This window comes from Homarus americanus, unplaced genomic scaffold (genome assembly GCF_018991925.1).
Source record: "Homarus americanus isolate GMGI-L3 unplaced genomic scaffold, GMGI_Hamer_2.0 scaffold30108, whole genome shotgun sequence".
In the NCBI taxonomy this organism is placed as follows: Eukaryota; Metazoa; Arthropoda; class Malacostraca; order Decapoda; family Nephropidae; genus Homarus; species Homarus americanus.
The window spans coordinates 7519281-7538652 of NW_024748109.1; the positions used below are offsets into that span (position 1 = coordinate 7519281).

General features: G+C 37.2%; 1 protein-coding gene across 2 annotated transcripts; it reads right to left on the reverse strand.

Annotated features, from left to right (window-relative positions):
* Positions 1 to 137: 137 nt before the first annotated feature.
* Positions 138 to 19372, reverse strand: LOC121880196 (flocculation protein FLO11-like). Of its 2 annotated transcripts, none has more exons than XM_042387348.1 (6): positions 19222 to 19372; positions 15735 to 15854; positions 15073 to 15225; positions 13696 to 13949; positions 9949 to 10143; positions 138 to 7716 (listed from the first exon to the last, which is right to left on the reverse strand). In XM_042387348.1, the coding sequence occupies exons 2-6, from the start codon at positions 15844 to 15846 to the stop codon at positions 1903 to 1905; spliced, it is 6528 nt and encodes a 2175-aa protein (XP_042243282.1). In that variant the 5' UTR covers positions 15847 to 15854; positions 19222 to 19372; the 3' UTR covers positions 138 to 1902. The 2 variants fall into 2 exon arrangements, with proteins under 2 accessions (XP_042243282.1, XP_042243281.1); XM_042387347.1 differs by lacking the exon at positions 19222 to 19372 and adding an exon at positions 19003 to 19206.

Below are 19372 nucleotides of genomic sequence, written 5' to 3' on the forward strand. Positions count from 1 at the left end.
ATGGATATTCAATAACCATCAAACCAAATCAAAACCTGAAAAACCCAACATTCAATAAACAATAACTAAATCTTTAATAACAAGAGATTCTGAAATGTGATTGGACTGAGGATTCAAATAAAGAAATAAAAATTACACTGTATCAGTACTGTAACATAATTGTTTTCTCTCTAGCTTTCGTTTAGCGAGTTAAAAAAATTAAATACAAAATTGTCAGTCTCATCCTATTGGTACAGGTCTCTCAAAGATCAAGAGAGTGAAGTACGAAATGCTAACAAGGATGAAAATTAAGTGAGAGGGTAATTCTCAAACAGCATAATAAATAACACAATGAAACCTATATGGTGTACGACCAAGTACAAATACTATACATACAATTTCAAAGCAATATCTTTAACAATCTATAGGTTATCAGCAGGATTGCCTCCACATAAGTGTTTCATTTATAACTCCTACAATATCACTGTCTATTCATGTAAAAATAAAAATTCAGCTCATGATGGTACTCACTACATCATGACTAAATTCGGCAGGCTGGTGCGAGGAGTGGATCGACTCCTAGATGCAGTGTAAGCAAGCTCTATTAACAATCACATGAAGTGCTTAACCAATCTGTCAATGAAGTGTATCACAAACCTCCTCTTCCAGCCAAAAAGTTTTAAGATACACTAGATAACTATGAGGTTAGTCAACAATTTATATTTGTATTAACCTCAAGAAAAATCACAAGTGTGAAAAAACACAGCCACTCTGTGTTAAAGCTAATGTTGGATCACTGATACTGATGTTGCCCGAGCAGCTTCTCAGTGAAAATACAAAAAAGATCCTGGAACAGCACTCAAACTAATAAGGACACTCAGAGAAGTCACATCAGTCAATTTTGGTGGTAGACCAATGACAGTAACAAAAAAATCAATATCATTTTGCACATTATCATGAGGCAAAAAGGTTGTGAGACAACCAGTAATAGTACAAAATAAAACGTTACCATTAACAGCAAAAAATAAAAAATATATCATAATAGCATTTTTTTTATTTATCAACAACTTATGAAACTCAATAATATAAAGTGTATCTACCACTACAAGTTGTTTTACTTTTCATACAAAAGATGTCTAAAGTTGCTGTTATAAAATTAATCTGATAGTCTTGCCACAACAAAATTTTACCTATCTGCAGTTTCAATTTACAAAGTGTACTGTTTTTTAATCAGAATAATACACCAACATCCAGGAATTGGTTAATTATTCAACTGCATTGTCCTGTCCTTAATATGGAAAGCATACAACAAACTGGTTAAAAAGTGGTTTTCTGTATTGTCTTGTAAAAGAACAAATCTCTCCTATATACTGTATATATACGTATATATATATATATATATATATATATAAAAAATCTATTGAAAAATAAATTTGTTCAACAGATGTATATAACTAGTCTTGCTCGACATTGCTCAAGTAAAGATGAGGAAGTTTAAATACTTTGGCCCAACATGTCATTACCTGCAGAGCACAGGAACAGTAGAAGACAGTACTACAGTACAGTACCTAGAGAGGGAGAATTGCTTCCAAAATCTAAGGTGACAAGATAAATCAACTATGTTAACACCAAAAGAAAACATGAAATTCTGTTCTATGATCAACAAGATGATTTGACCTATACAACCTTATTGAAATTTGTCTTGGTTAAGAAAAAGGAAGGCATCATACTGTGGAGATGAAAAATTAAGTGTCCCTAACTAGCACTTTAAAAGTGACTGAGAAGTGTTTGAAACACACTGATAAAAGGATATTTGTGAATTTATAACTTACAAAATAAATGGCAGGTAAGGTACACCATAGCATTATATAAGCTTATATATCTCTGGCATCCAATAACGTTGGTGCCCTTAACTGTGCAACATTAACTCTTGAGGCATGGCCTGGGGCCACCACTGCTGCTGACACTTGGTTCAGCACACTGCTGTTTGGCATCAATCACATGCGTCACATCACAGACGGGGGTACAGGCACTTGACTGTGGCTCAGAGCCACCTCTCTCCTTCACACTCGACACCGAGTTCCCACCCGCTGTACCACAGGGGGTAAAACATCCACTGTTTTGGGACCGAGCTAAAACAGCCTTACTGCTGAGGGGTATCGCTATTCCAGCAGTGCTGCTGATCGATATGGATGTACCTACTGTACTGCTGGGGAGGACTGATATACCAGGTGTAGTCACAACAGGTAAGGTTGTACCTGTTGTACTGCCAAGGGCTACGTTAGTACTAGACTTACTGCTTACGGGTACAGTTGTACTAGTTTTACAGCTTGGGGATACGGTTGTTATTTCTGTACTACTTACTGGCAAGATATTACCAGCTGATTTGCTTACAGGTACACCTGTACTTTTAATGGAGGCAGCTGCAATTTCTGTATTAGTCATGGATACAGTGGTATTTGCAGTACTACTTAGAGGTACAGTTGTACTCACCATACTACTTTGGGGTACAGTTGTACTAGCCATACTACTTTGGGGTACAGTACTCACTATACTTTGGGGTACAGTTGTACTAGCCATACTACTTTGGGGTACAGTTGTACTAGCCATACTACTTTGGGGTACAGTACTCACTATACTACTGTGGGGTACAGTACTCGCTATACTGTTTTGGGGTACAGTTGTACTAGCCACACTACTTTGGGGTACAGTTGTACTAGCCACACTGCTCTGGGGTACAGTACTCGCTATACTGCTTTGGGGTACAGTTGTACTCACCATGTTACCTTGGGGTACAGTTGTACTTGCCATACTTCTTTGGGGTACAGTTGTGCTCACCATATTGCTTTGGGGTACAGTTGTATTTGCTGTACTGCCTGGGGGTATAGCTACACTTCCTGTACTGCTCAGGGATTCGCCTAAACTTAATGTGGTACTTTGGGGTACAGTTTTATTTTCTGTACTACTTTGGGTTACTGTCAAATATGATGTACTGCTTTGGGGTACAGATGTACTTGCTATGCTACCTAAGGGTACAGGCATACTTGTTATACTGCTTATGGGTACAGGTGAGCTTGCTGTATCATTTACAGATACAGGCATACTGGCTGTACTGCTTAAAGGTACATAAGGGGTACTGACTAATGGTGTAACTGCCGTGATCATGGGTACAGATGTACAAGGTGTACTACAAGGAGGTGCATTTCTAGCACTTGTTACAGCAGAAGACTTCGTTACAACTGTTGCAGTGTTTACAGCAGCTGTAGTACAACTGGACTGTGTCAAAGCAGAAACACTACTTGTTGATATGGTTACATTGCTACTGCTATGGGTAGTGGGTGAAAATGATGTATTTTCAGTGGGTAATGTTACAGCAGCTGTATTTCTACATGGTGCTGATCCAACACCAGTACCACTGCTGGCTGTAACAGATACAACTGATGCACTACTTTTGGGTGTGTGCCCAGCAGTTACACTAACGGTGGATGTTGACTGTGAAGTCTGTGTCATACTTAAAGGATGTGAGGCAGGATGTACAGTATTTAATGGTAAATTTATAGAAAGTGTAGAACTACCTGGATAAAAGGCCTGTGGAATTGACACAGGACAGGTAGGGACAGAGGGAGCAGAAGTGTTATAAGTTACAAGTGGTAAGGAACTAGACACATTACTCAGAGAAATAGGGAGAGGGGCCGTTGAAGTGCACATTGAAAATGACATAGCTGCAGTTGACACTTCTGGAGCAACTACTGTATTAGCTAGAGGTACCGGTACAGAATTTAAAATACTGTTTGGGTAATGTGAAGAGATGTTTGAGGAAAGTGAGACATGAGTTCCAGGAGGGAGATGCATTTTATTCCCAGAACCACTGGTTATGGGAATATTCAATCCACTTGTTAATAGAGGGGAACTGACCTGGGACACTGGTAGTAATGAAGATGATATAAGAGAACTGGGTAAAGAAGTGGAAATCTCACCTGGCTGACCATGTGTTACATTATCCACCACTCTATTGGCTGTTTCCTCTACACTTTTTGTCTTGTTCTTATTAATGTTTGATATTCTTCCTTCTGTCTGTTGAGAAGACATACCCTGATATCTAGACTGAGATAAATTAGAATAGGAAAGCCTACTATTAACATGTGTTTGCGGTACTGTACACTGGGGAGAGCTCAAGGACCTAGGCGACTGTGGTGAGGTCAGTTTGGGAGAGTGAGGAGTATGTGATGTACTAGACTGTGAGCTGGTGGTAGCTACTGTTTGCATGAGGCACACCCCAGGCTGATTACTGATGACAGCTCTTGGAGACTGAGGCACAGGAGGCTTTGATGAATTCAGTGTATTACAAACAGATTTTGGGGTGACTGAAGTGTGGGAGACTGATGTTTGTACACATGCATTTTGCTTGTAATATGAATTTTGTGGATAAAAAGATGAGGAAGTTGGAGTTACTAATGACTCTGGGATAGATGGTATGAATGAAGACATTTGCTGGGTAACTGGCTGAAATTTTTCAGACTGACCAGGAAATGCAATACAATGAGGTTGTGTAACTAGCATACCAGTATTATTTAATCTAAGAGATTGAGTGACTGCTGGCTGGAGAATAGATAGGGATTTTGGAGACTGAGTTTGAGGTCTTGAGGACTGCCCTGATATTACTGGCTTGGGGGACTGAGGTGTTAAGGGTCTTGATTGATTGGTGTTAGACTGTCGAGGGGACTGTGCTGGATAGGGCCTTGGAGACTGAGATGATGTTGGAGTCCTAGGAGAAGGTGGTGTCATTGGTCTTGGAGACATTGCTTGGGCAGGAACCTGAGACACCAGAGGTACCATGGGAAGAAGACTTGATTGTAAGGGTAATTCGGGCATCATCTTTGCCCCTCCTATATTACGTGGACTAAGAGGTGACCGAGGTGGGAGACACGCAGGGAATGTCGGAATATATGAGGCAGAAGGATGTGAAGGTATAAGGCCAATGGTCTCTGCTCCTTGGTATAAGTAAGGGTAAGCTGGATAGCTCAGGGAGGGATTAGAATAGTAAGGCAAAGGCAGAGTACCAATGGCCCCAGGAAAGGATACCCCACATGAAGGAATTATACTAACACCAACTGTAGGAGAACCAAGAGTAAGATGCTGCTGCGGCTGGAGGCCAGTGTTAGCGACAGTTAGCGAATTAACTGTATCTGCCTTAATGATACCGGTACCAGTAGTCATGGCTGTTGAAGCAGCCAATTTGAGTTGATTCATGAGCGGATTGCTAGCTACAAGGCTTGTCATGGTGTTCCCAACCAGACCAACTGTTCCACCGTTGGTTTTGTTTTCCGACTTCGGGACACTTACCCCGCTAATTTCATGTTTGGAATTACTACCTCTTATCTGTGCACTTGGTAATTTTACATTTCTATTGGTGGTACTACTATTATTGTTGCTTGAAGATCTTCCAACCTTTGCAGTTTTATTATTTTGTAGAGTATTTTTACTGTCTTGTAAAGTATTAGTATTACCAATGACTTTTGAACTATTATTTGTACTTTCCTTTATCCCACTTGATAATGATGTAGGCAATGTGAGAGCAGCTTTGGTACTGGTTACTAAGGTGTCTTCAACTCTTGATAAAGCAGCATGGTTCTCAGCAGTTGATGTACAAGTCTGCATACTGCTCTGGGGTTTTTGGTTAGCAGACTGCAAAGACAATGATCCCAAAGCAGACAATGCAGTCTGATTCATCCCTGGAGTTGTAGCCTGAACGGAAGACACAGAGGAAGTTGAACTTGAGACCGAAGAAGTGGGGCATGTTGGAGGAATCACATCATTATTCACTGGCACTGTTACGGGACCCAACGTTTTGGGGTCAAGTTTGAAAACAACATTACGCTTCTGGGATCCATTGCTGTCACCTGTTCCAGAATACATAGGCTTCACACCAGCAGATGGATTTCCTAAAAATCGTGGAGCATTGCGAGCTTTGAAAAACTTGTTAGTGCGTGGGGGCTCTTTGTTACCCTTGCCAATTGATTTACCTGCTACCAGAGCTAATTGTTCTCGTGATATTGTAGGATTCCAGCTTTTGGGGGGAGTTTTGAGGGTTTTGTAACCATAGGGCTGTGAAGATTTTCTGCATCCACTCCCAGATGATGATTTTGCTCCAGAATCTTGCTTACCTTCCTTCTTTGAATTCAGCCCATTATTAGACTTTTGTTCTCTATTTTTATTATCTTCCCCGTGTGGAATTTTAGACGTGCCAGCCTTAAGATGTGGCTTATTAAGATTGGCCATGCTGGCTGCAGTAAGACTGGCTGGGATGTGACTGGACCGAGAATCCTTAATATTTCCATCTCTCAACTCCTTACCATTCTGTAGTTCCCCTTGTTTTTTTGCATCAGGTCTTCTGTCCAGGCCTTTATCTATACTGTCAGTCAGAGCTTTGTCATTGCAAGCAATGTCTGGACGACTGTTAATATTAGAATTAACATTTGACCTTGCTCCTTTAGTTTCTTTAGAACCAGAACTTTCTGACTTTTGGTTCTGTATGGGGAGAGACTTCATCTCAGAAGACTTAATCTTTTCCCCCTTTTGAAACACTTGATCTTTGTTCACCTTTCCATCTCCCAATTTTCGTAACACTTCACCCAATTTATCTTTTGCCTTGGATTTCTTTGTTCCACTACCAACCTCAAAACTATTTTTTTCTGAAAGTGTTTCCACAGCCCTGGGTACAAAATCTTCACACAAAGAACCACTTTCTATTTTTGACAAGAGTTCACAAGCTTCAGATTCAATAGAGTTCAACATCCCCTCTACAGTAGTGTCCCGACCACGTACACTGATCACTCCTGACTCACTTATTTTCAGCTGCACCTCTTTCCCTTCATCTTCTTCACTTCCTCTGCCCCCCTCCCTATTAATATTTACATCAGCAGGCACTTGAGTACTCTCTCTCACAATTTGGCCTTCTTTAACTGGACTGGTTGTATTCCACTTCTTTATAACACTTGCTTCCCCATCACCTTCTAATTGTCTATTTACATCAGTCTTACACACAACAGGAATATTTGCATTACTAGGAATACAATTCCCAGTCACTGGAACACACCCACTGCTTGGGATTATTGCACAGGGAACACCTGCAGGGCTTATATACCCTAACTCTCCCGGCACAAATGCAACCCCGACACTCACACCATTACTTGGCGTTGTATAAGCTCCAGGATATGTCACAATGGTGTCCACTACACTAGATGCACTTACGGCACTATCCATGCTCATATCACTATCACCAACGGTACCCTGTGTCAATTGAGAAAGTGAATCACATTTCTCCATCATTTGAGAATCCTTTGCACAAGATTTAATTTTTTCCTCTGCCGTTTCTTTCGGTTTTCCAGTTAATACATCTTTATACCCTGGTGCCTCATAAGGTCTCCCAATCACTGCATTTTCACTTTTTGACGTTTCCATCACAGATTTTTTAACAGCGGGTTCTTTCTTAACTAGGGACTCAAAACCAAAATCCTCAACAGCCTGTAAAAGAGGAGCACTACTATAGTCTGACAGGCTATTGGTTAAGTCTGAGGATCCATACATATTATTAGTAACCTCACCACCAACACTTGGCTCCAGCTTTGGCATTTCTTCATTCAAGTTGATCGATTCATAATTGAAGCTGTCCGGATCCAACTTGATCTTCTTGCTGGCTCTTTCATATATTCGGTAAAACAGTTGTAGTGGCTCAGTCTGGAAGAGGTACGTTACATAAATATAAATTAACAAAACAATATTATATATTAGCAAATAATCAGTGATATCCCCGTTAGCCGGAACAATTGGTGCAGAGCACTTCTGGGAATGAGATTTCTGGGTAACGAGATGACTTTCTCAAAGCCGGAAAAATCACTCATCCCCGGAATTTTCCGGGTAACGGAAACATGTTCTTGGAAATTCCAGAAATTGCCCATTATATTGTATCATCTCTCAAACCCCGGTAAAAACTCCCGCATCCCCAGAATATTCCGGGTATCGGGAAAATTTTCTCGGAATTTTCCGGAAAATGTGCCCCTCTGAAAATCATTTCCAAAGCCGGAATTTTCCAAAAAATTCCCGCTCTGGGAACAATTTTCCGAGAAAATTTCAATTCCGGCTATTGGAGAGTTCGGTGTTTGAGGGATTCCGGCTAACAGAAATATTACTGTACCTATACGTACCTACAATATATACATCTTAAAAATTTCTCTCATGATAAAACTATGAGACTGCAGGAAATTTTTTTTTTTTTACTTAAACCTTACACAGTTAAAGTACTTGTATACACAAGTGACTTTATCTGTAACATCATTTGCACATGTAGTATCTCCATGTGTCATTGTATTTCCACTGTAATCTTTCTGTATCTGACAAAATACCCATACATAGCAGTGACAAAGAATTTCATCAAATGCTTCTTTAAAATTCCCTTTCCTCTTTAAATTTCTTACTCAATAAATTTTCAGATGACCAACTCAGGACCTCAGGAATCCATATCAACTAACTAATCACCTGTGTTAGATACAATCTATATCAACAGGTATTTGTTTACTCCATCATTCACAAATAAACCACAACACACCTGGATGTTGAATATTTTTCCCTTTCTTAGTCTTACCACCTTCTTCACTTCAACAGACAACCAATATTCCGATAGCTCAGCTACCACTCCAGCAGTCTTCCTGAATTTACTCAACAAATCTTTATATTCTTGCAACTTTCCTAATCCTCTGAACTTTCATTCATACCTAACAATTATTACTCCCTTTCCTCTAACTTCATCACAATTATACCTTTCAATATGCTTGGGTTTTTCCACAGTACTGTATATGGTTTAGCAAAAGCCATTATAACAAACTCCTTAAATGCTGTTCTCTCTCAATAACGATGTTTCTCTTTATGAAGACTATTCAACAAAGGATGTTTAATAATATTACATCATTTTTCTTAAGCATATCATTAATACCCTCTACTTGACCATTTGTTTTAACCCCCAAGGATAAGTGACCAACAGGAGTGGCTGCTCACCCACACTTTACATACACAGGAAGACACATCATCCACCACAGAGAGAAATCCAAGATGTATCCCACTTTGCCAGACCACCACAGTCTGAATTTAATTATCTTTCTACTCCATCCTTTAACCAAGAGTTAAGCCCTCAAAAATGACAACCCCACCACTAAGTATGAAAGCTGAAATCTATTACATTCATAAACACTTTCATTGCTATTCAGGCATCCTCCATCAACATGTTCAACAAGCAACATAATCATCCTTGTTTTACTTCCTGCTAAAATCCTCCTCTCTTCACTACTATTAATCTTTTCTAGGCAAATAAGTACTTTTCACTGTAAAGTATATATTTCAGAAAAGTCTCATAGTGTTTTGTGAACAGTTTTGACACCAAATGCATGTCTATTGTACTGTGTGTATTATCCCCAAGTTCATATTTTTAACTCTTTAGTTGAACATATTAACTCAAACTTCCTGTTAAAGCTTCTCTTCCACCAGCTTTAATCCATTAACTGTACCTACACTCTCGGCTATGTACACCCCCCCCCCCCCACCAACAGTATCATTGACCATGTGAGTTGATGCGCTTCATGGTTTTGTGAGCAGTCTTAGTCCATAAAATTTCTGAACGGTTGGTACAGTCGACCACATGTACAGAATTTGTGCCTTCCGTTATCTATTGTGTGGATCAAATATTTTGTTACTGACTCATACATGGGAAAATATATCAAAGCATTTCATCCAGCACTTTAAATTGTAAAGACAGAAAAAGTAACAATATTTTTTTAGGGGAACTGTACATCTCTCAATCCACAAACAATAAAAAAATATTAAATGAATAAGATACTCACAGGTAATCTTTAAGGCTAACCTAAATCAAATTCCCCCAAATGATGAAAATATAGCAAGAGATAAAAAATAAATACAAACCCTCTGCCATGATGTGATGTAAGCCACATCAACCAGTGTTAAGGTGTCATGGAGTGGATCATTTGATGAACAAGTAAGAAGAGCCATGGGATGAGACGGGCCAACTCCAAATTTTGCACGTAGTAATCTCTTCAACTGAGCGACACTAACTCCAGCTGGGCATTGGAGGTAACGCACATGACCCTCCGCCAGATTCTGTAATGGCGAAACTCAAGAATTAAAGGATTTAGTCTTTTAAAACTGTACATAACAATCTATTCATTTTCTGTATAGTATTTTATCATTAAATCATACCCTTATGCATTGTCTATATTTTTAACTACAGAGAATTGTATGGAAAAGTTACATCTCTAATAGAGGCATTTATTCTGTATAAAAGGCACTCCCAAGACTAATCAACCCATGGCATATACCCTACCTTCCCTGACTTATAATATTCAGTATCTAGGATTCTTGGTCTAAAAAATTATTTGTGAAATTTCAGCTTAATCTGACAGCTGTTTCAGAATTTCAGAAGTTACACATCAGAAACTTTGGGATCAGACACCAACATTCCTCATTTTCAAAGCTAACTCGGGAATTAATACTCAAATCCTGTACCATAATTTATATACATTTGAATCAGAACAGTACAAGACTTCTAAATACAGGCAGTCCTAGCTCTAAAAAATGGACACATTCCACAGAAGTTTTGCATAGTGAAAATTCATATATAATGAGACAGATTTTCCCATAGATAGTGTTATAAATGGCAGATGTGCTCCAGAAGAATGATCTTCACACACCGTAAGCAACCAAAAATAACCAAAGTAGTAAATACAAAACATCATCACTCCTTAAACCAATACACAATATAAATACTGTATACCCTTATACTGTACAGTATATGCATCTAAAACCGTTCTCATGAAAAAAAGTCAAAGTTTTTCATATATTTCTTGTATAATTCGACCATGGCTTTTTAAAATACTCGGTATAATCCTAGACATAATATGCAGCTGGACGACGGAATCTGTTAACTGTTGCACTACATACGGAAGACGGCACAAAACAGCTGAGACCTCACACTCCCCAGTATGAACTCTTAACACACGAAGAAAGTTTATTCCCTTAACAGTTTTAAGCTTATGATTTTCTGTCTGTAAGATTGTTTGTGCATATAACATATTAAAAAATAAATAAAATACGTGCAGTAAAGTCCCTGGAATCCAGACCAATTAGGAGGGGAAGGCCTGTACGGTTTGACCGAAATTCCAGGTTGAGGTGGTGTACATATTGTTTATACAGTACAATACAATACAGTACTGTATTGCAGGGTGGAGAACTCCAGAGGGTGGGGAATTTCTGAGTCAAACTACCTAGAGCACCAGACCTACTGTAATTTTTAGCTTCAAATAATACTCAATATTTTTTTAGCCGCTTACGTTTTTAACGTGAAAAAAAAAGGGAAATTTTTCCTTGGTCTATCATACACACTCGGCAGCTGTACTCAGCGAGTCATTGAGCAGGTGGTGATGCCGGGAACTCTCATACACCTGGTAGCAGTGTGTATTGTCTCAGCTGCAGGCATGGGGCGATTAAGTTTCAAATTTAACTAGTTCGGTTACGTTAATTTTCATTTTTTCCAGTTAAGTTAACCTAAATTTTTTAACATTAACTAATTAAATTAATTAATTTAAGATTTTTTTTATTAAGTTAACCGGTTTGTTTCAAATTTCCTTTGGGGAATTTTTATGTGAATTAAATAACTTAATATCCTGTAAATGTTTTCCAGAAGAGTCAATGAACACTGTAGTTTGAATACCTGAATAGCCAAACTGAGTCAGGCAGGCTGGTGTACTGTACAGGAAAGTCAACAGTATGGATACTCACTGGGCACAAGGGCTGCTGTGTTATATATTTTTGGTTATTTTCTCTAAGGAGTTAATTGATATTTAATCAAGTTAATCAATTAATTTGCCAAAATTTTGATTAAGTCAAGTTTGGCTGTTATTTAAAAAATTACCGGGTAACTAGTTAAGCTAAGTTAATTTAACTTAATTGTTAACTTGTAGAAGTTAATGGTTAAGTTAATTAATTGCCCCCATGCCTGCTCGGCTGTGACACTTCCATTCACGCCTTGCACCAAAAATACCTTACAGTATTTGATGGCCCATGTCATCAAATTTTGCTGTTTTTATATAAATGTATAATGCATAACCAAACATTTAAATAAATCATTCAGGATTATCGTGGTAAGAAATAGTGTTTCTAACTTAATTAGAACGGATTTTATAAACTCGGGTATAACATTTAACGTTTTTCCATATACTAATAATAATAGTTCCCATCATTATATCATGTCAAAATATTTTATTTAAGGATATTTTATTGAAACAGTCTGTCAAGAATTTATTCAGTATCATTACGGTGCTAAATTCATCTTTCTAACATAATTAGAATAGTTGCTATGGATAAAAGTTTATACACTTTTTTTGCTCGCAGTAAGTATTTTCGCTAGTTACTGCGGCCTTATAATGGGAGATTAATAAGAGAATCATACAAAGTAGAAGAGTGCTTCATATGGTATACATTATTACAGCACTATTATATACCTGTTGATTAAAAATAGAACCACATAGTACATGTTAATAATAAAGTATAGTACAGTAATCATCACAGATATGAAGTAACGACGTATATGGTAAGTTTAAAGACTAAGGCAAACTCACAACTCCCTGTACCTAATTCCCAGCATTCATAAGCCATGCCACCTACCTTTCTTAAGTTATTTAACAACTGTGAAACTTTAAACAACATTTGTATACGATTTAAATAAAAAAGTGCAGCTAAACTCATTAAGGAAAACCTAAATGAAAGTTTAATACAACCACCATTTGCATAGACGCTGGCTGCTTAGCGTCAAATCTCACCATAGCCTCCCCCAACTCCTGAGCAATGGGGCCCCCCCACACTCCACTCCTTCCTCTCACTCCCCTGCTCAGCCTGCTAACTCTTGCATGCAAAGAAATGTTTACCGGTATTCCCTTTATGTGTTTGACCTTATGATAATTATTTATTTTACTTTTTTTGCACAATATGTATTACCACCACAACCATCACACCCCATACTAGTTGTAATTAAAATTTCCACTTATTCAAGATCAAACACAGAAGGATGTACCTATATACTATACCATTGTACAGTACAGATAAAAAAGGGTATTCTTTCTTTCATAGTATAAATAAAAATGAACACTGAATTTAGTGAAAGCTTATCAAAAGCGTGATCCACTTCACCTCCACAACATATTGCAGGGCGGAAAATTCAAGTGGGTGGGGGGAGGATTTCCAAGTCAAGCTGCCAAGGAACAGAGAACCTGCAGTAATTTTTAGCCTAAAGCTTATCACTCGTCCCCAGTGAGTTTGAGGAGTAAGTTATATGGTGACTGTAGAACAATAATGGCACACTTAAAGCTTATTTATAGTCTTGATAACATTGTGAGGGTAAGAGAATAGTGATATATGTTAAAGAAATAAGCATTATTTTAGCATATTTTCATTATTACTTCGGAAAACATTATGAAAATAAGGAAGAAAAATATCATAACTTCCAGTCTTTCGTTTGTAGGTCAAATCAAAGGACAAAAATATATTCTTCGTAACTCTGAATTTTCATAAACCGAACCTTCGTAAGTCTAAGGCAGCATCAACTTGTTTTAGATCCTCTTTTCAGCCTTGATCCAACATTAAAACAACTCCTCTTACTTTGTTTACTTGGTGAATTATCTGATCTCTTGTCTGGAGGCTGGTGGTGAGGCAACTGTTAACTGAAGTCACTGGCATCACATGACTTTTGTAACACGTCGGGGAGGAGGAGGATGATGCAGGATGTAAAGCCAGAGACACTGGGTCATCCGGCAGTATGTACCACCTCCCGATGTCACTTCCTCCATCTTCCGGTGTTGCTGGGGGTGTCTCCGGGTGACACGAGTAGAAATCTCGCCGCTTACACATTTCATCTGCAAAATAAACTCCATGGTAATCTTTACTCAACATATAAATTTTTTTTCAGCAGAACATATAACAGTACTTTTTTAACCAGTCATATCAGTGTGATTATATCCCAATAATAGTCATTGACAAGAACCTTGAAGTTGAAAGTAGACTCATACTCCCCTGTACATTATAATATAAAAAAAAATTAATTTAAAGGATGCACAAAAACATTTACAGTATAATGGCTGGGATAATCTTGTTTCATAAGAACAGATATGTACCGTAAGCAAACACAAGTACACTCAAACAATGCTGAGCTAAATAAGTATTGTACATGAATAAACTTATCTCCAATAGTGAGTAAAATAGACAAACATAGGCTCCAGGCACAGCTTAATCTAATAATGTCAAATTAAAAGGCTTTGGTAGGCAAAAGTTGTCTATCAGAGAAATCAATATTTCTGGTGAGATTCCCTTTACCAGGCAGCTCTCCTTAGTGCACCAGCTGGTCTAGGGGTCTACAGTAGGATAGTAGACTGCCTCCTATTTGGCAGCTGAGAGTTTGACATTATTAATCACCCATCCCTTCCCATCTCAAGCTGTCTCCCTCAAATAGGGTTGAATGGAAAAAATAGACAGATACCCTGTAGAGGCAGAAGGTCTAATTTGAACTATCTCTACCTATCCAGGATACACTTGGCTACAATCCTGATTTCAGAGTCAATCAACCCCTATGGTTCAGTCCCTTAGTGACATCCAAAAACGGCAAATGCTTTTCTCCAGCTCAGAATCACCACACCCCAAACTTGTGACACGTTTATGAGCAGTTGGAGAGATCTCTCACATTTCTTGGTATTCTCTTTAAGGCAGAAGAGAATTTACCTTCATTCACATAAATTTGCAAAATATCTGCCTCACCATCATAATACATTCCTCACCTCTGAGTAATAATAGTGTATGGTAACATTATGAGAAAGGAAGAAATTTAAAGGTAACTGACAATCTATAAAAATTATAGAAATTGAAGCACAAAGACTGCATAACAAGACAACTAAACAAAATGCTAGAAAAATATAGTACAGCACTCATATGCTACTCACAGAATTTCAAGCTATAGTACAGTACACTTAAGTACATTAAACTTACTCTGGTACAAGCCAGGGACCAGCTTGTATACAATGTCTTGAAGCGTTTTGTCTGGTCGGATGCTGAGTAGCGGTTTTGTCTTGTGCACTTGAACATCGCATATTGGACAGAATTTGCTAGACTCTAAGTAACGCACAATACAGGTCTTGCAAACTGAAAAGCATATAAAACAAATATATTACAGTACCCCATTAATTCAGAATTTCAGATAATTCAGACACAACCATAATGTCAGAAAGTACTTCAAACTTAGTCAGAATTAAAATCATAAGTCTTGACATCTCACACATGTATACATACTGCTTGTACATTTACCATACACATACTGTATACAAGAGCAGCATGTGGAAGTGAAGTTTTGAGAAATTAACTTATACACAAGCACACATGCATGCATACACACATACAGACATATATTTCTTCTGCTATGCAAGTTCAGTACAGTACTTCAGCTCACTCTAATTGTGTAAACCTCTCTAATGTTTTAGTGTCAAAGCTGCTGGGCAAGGGAGGCCGCTACTGATTGATTAACCCCTTCACTAAAGGATGCCACTTTTAGTACTTCATTTGGCTAACACCAGATGATTTTATTAAGCTCAGAGCTTCATTGTTTTGTAGTGTAATATACAGTACACCTCATACGATGTTAGTTTCATACTTACAGGAATGGAGGCACTCGACGATGGTGGTAGCGTCTACATAATATCCTCCACATAAAATGCAGAGGAGGTTCGGATGAAGCTCCGTTACGCGGAGCCGACGCAGCCCACTCATCCCGCAACCTGGATATATATAAAAAAAAGTCAATCACACACAAAAAAGTAAATAATATTTCCAAAGATAATCACAAAATACTCAAAGAGCCTAAGTTTTCTGTAAGCAGCAAACACAGAACAGGTATTCAAAAATTCATTATACAGTATACTGCATGGTATTGTAAATGACAAAAATGGCCAACCTAGTATTAGACCACATTTACCAATACTATACTGTACTATATTAAGCTATTTTTTTCACAGAGCAACATCTGCTGAACAAAATTAAATCATGTCAATTTCAATTAAAATGTGTCCCAGTTCACATAAATAAACGAGTTAACAGTTCAAAACAGTTTTTCAACTTTTAATTCTTTATGAAAATTAAACAATTATTATGAAGAAAATCAAGTACCATACAGTTTTGTACTTGAGTGAACCATCAGTTGAGAATAAGGTTTGATTTTGTAGTATTGTACAATATTACTATTACAAAAATCATTCTCTACTAAAGTCACCAGTAATTAATAAACAAAAAATAAAAGCATGTTCCTTGAACCCTAAAATTCTTTTATTACTCCAATAACAAATTTGTTTTTACCCTTTACATCAATTGCAGTAGCTACCACAATCTGCATTTTGACAGTGACCAATGATTACCACAGGGTTCGCATTTTTGTTTTGTGTGCCATCAAAAGGGGACAGTAATGAAGTACTGTAAAGCTACTGTACTTCATCACTCATCTCAAAAGAATTTTTTAAAGTAAGTCAATAGAAAATTACCTTTCTTCTTGGTAGCTACTCTTACTTGAATAACATTTCAGACAACCCTGTACTGGTACAGTACGCCTACCTCGTACCTATTTTTAGGAGCCTCTTGTTACTTTATCCTGCGCACCTCAGCAGTGTGTACTGGAGATATTTTCCCAGACAATCAAAACTGTGAGGAGACGATATGCTTCCATCCAAACCATAACTCAGCATTGAGCACATGCTTTTCCCAACCATTCAAAAATTTTGACTGCCATGCTGTACAGTATGTTTAATCTTAACAAGAAGATACTATTGTACTGATAAATATATACTGTACTGTACATATGTCTGGAAGTACTAAATAATTGGTTTCTGCTAAAATAAAAAATTCAATAGTGACAGGTTTTGTTAACTCACTGAAGCACCACAGAGGCCACAGCTTAACTGCCAAATCCCAAGTGAATAACAAAGAGAAAGAAAAAATCCTTGTTCCCCATTGGATTTAGTTACTCTTCATGAAAACAAACATTTCAATGAAAAACCACAAAGAAAGCAAGCCATTATTATTAAGTCCAAAGTTTCATTCTAGAGGTTTAACAATTTTTTACTATACCAAATAAAAATTTCATCCCTTTACACTGAATACAAGAGAACAATGATAATTCAAAGCTCAAACTTCCACAACTTTGGGTGTGGTTCAGATATCAAAATAATTCAGTTACCAAATTTGTATTATTCCTGGTACCATATATAACTTAAATCTTTTGAAAACGGTGTAGTTATGAGTTATTTATACCAAACAGCTATTCCTCAAAATCATTTATGGGCTAACTTACAGGAATATTTGTTCACAAAATGAACTAATCTGACCTAACCTAGTCATAATTTTCTTATAAATAAAAATTATATTAAAAACAACTGATGCAACATCCCAAATGAGCCAGATGTAAACAAAGGAATGTGTTGTCAATTTGGGAAAGTTTTGGAAAACATTAATCACAACTCTATATTAATTTATATATAGATAGATGGAGCAAAGAAAAACAAACTATAATGTCTGTCAAAAACTTATATTTTTCAAGTTTTCTTATTTTTCCTTTTCACTTAAAAATTTAACTTTTATCACACAAAGTGAGAAACAAACCTAACTATAAAAAAAACATTAAATTGGGTACACTAATATTTAAGAACAGGTGACCAGGTTAAGGAGACGGATTAGGAAAGTTTTCAATAGAAGAAAAATCTTCAATTTATCAAGAACATCCAAAAATTGACAGAGAAAAAGTTTGCCTGACAAAAAGATCATCAAGAACATAACTTAATGACTCAAATACTAGTAGTATACTTGTCTAACATAACCGAACTTAACCAAACCAAAGAAAAAAAGGACCTGATTTAATCTCACTGTGTATAAACCTAACCCAACAAGACAAAAGAAAACAAAACAAAAAAACAACTGAATCTAAAGAACCAAACCTGAAATTTAAGTTAAATGGTATAAAGTGTTCTTATTTTTTGTTTGCTATACCTCCCTATATATAAACCAATATAGTGTTTTATGGTTGACCTTTTCCGAAACTTAACTTTCAATTTTATGCCCATTAAAAACAACATGACCCAGATTTTCATTCACTACAACAAAAACAAATACCTCTAACATAAGAAAGTGGCGACCTTTACTGTTACCATGAAAACCTTCCAACATCTGACACAAAGCCACTTAACAAGCTTCAACACTTTACATAACACCATCACCTTTAAAACATCATCAGAAACACAAGTTATTAATGATCTTTGTTTTAATAAGTAGAACACAAGATGCCAATGACTATATTTTCATACTTGACCTAAATTCATTCCTATGCAAAAGTTGTGCACCATACTTATATCATATTGTTCTAGTGTGTTAAAAAATGTAATAATTCGTCATAAGGTTTGATTAATTTACTCGTGACTGACCTCTAGTGTGGTTCAAAATGATAACATGGTTGACTTCTAAAATACAATCATTGCCAGCTAGTAAATAGTAAATTGGTTAAAAAGTTTTATATGTGCATCTTGTTTAGGTGTAATTATTTGATTAATAAAATAGAAATAGATCTAAAAATGGGTCTTTTAGGTCGATAATCCTAGCATCCTACACTCTAATACAAACCAACTGTCATTTGAAAAGCTGTCAGTATTTGATTCCTTACTGAAGTGAAACCTCTTCAAGGTCAAACATTTCTTAGTTCCCCACGAAGTTATGCACTGAAACATTTTTTTGTCTATTAATTCAATTCATTCAGATGTCATTACATGCAAGGGTTATGAATTATGACACGAGGAAAAAACTTTCAGCTCAACACTTTCATATTCAAATCTGTGGCAACTCCTTTTCCTGTTACATCTAACGTCATTTCTGAACTAGTTTCAATTCTACCTCCATATAAGTAGAAGATCTTGTGCGAATGTATATCACGGTCACTTTCACTGTAATGGTGATAAATGCAGCTATTAATGCATTCCGTCAATACGCATTTTGCAACGAACATGGCTGAATGCACCTGGCACTAAGCTCATTCTCACAAAAACATTCTCCTCATTTCACTTGTCATTGAATAATTCCTCCTGAATAACAACTTGGGTGGCACTTGCTCACCTGTATCATTTCTTGGTTACATAATGAGGGTGTTTTGAGGCGACTAGGGGAGCTGGGCGGCCATAAAAAGGGTAGAGCCGTCAACAAGTGTCGCACTCCACCCCCGCCATGTTTGTTGCTCACTGACGGTCGGAGGCGCAGCTTTACAATC

Bases quoted from the DNA above. Each gene is read 5' to 3' on its own strand.
- LOC121880196 (XM_042387347.1), bottom strand. From the start codon at position 19,114: ATGTTCGTTGCAAAATGCGTATTGACGGAATGCATTAATAGCTGCATT. The intron at 15,226-15,734 runs GTAAGTATGAAA...TATGCTTTTCAG, and splicing joins CGTCGAGTGCCTCCATTCCT to TTTGCAAGACCTGTATTGTG. The intron at 7,717-9,948 runs GTTTGTATTTAT...TACCTCTTCCAG, and splicing joins ACATCACATCATGGCAGAGG to ACTGAGCCACTACAACTGTT.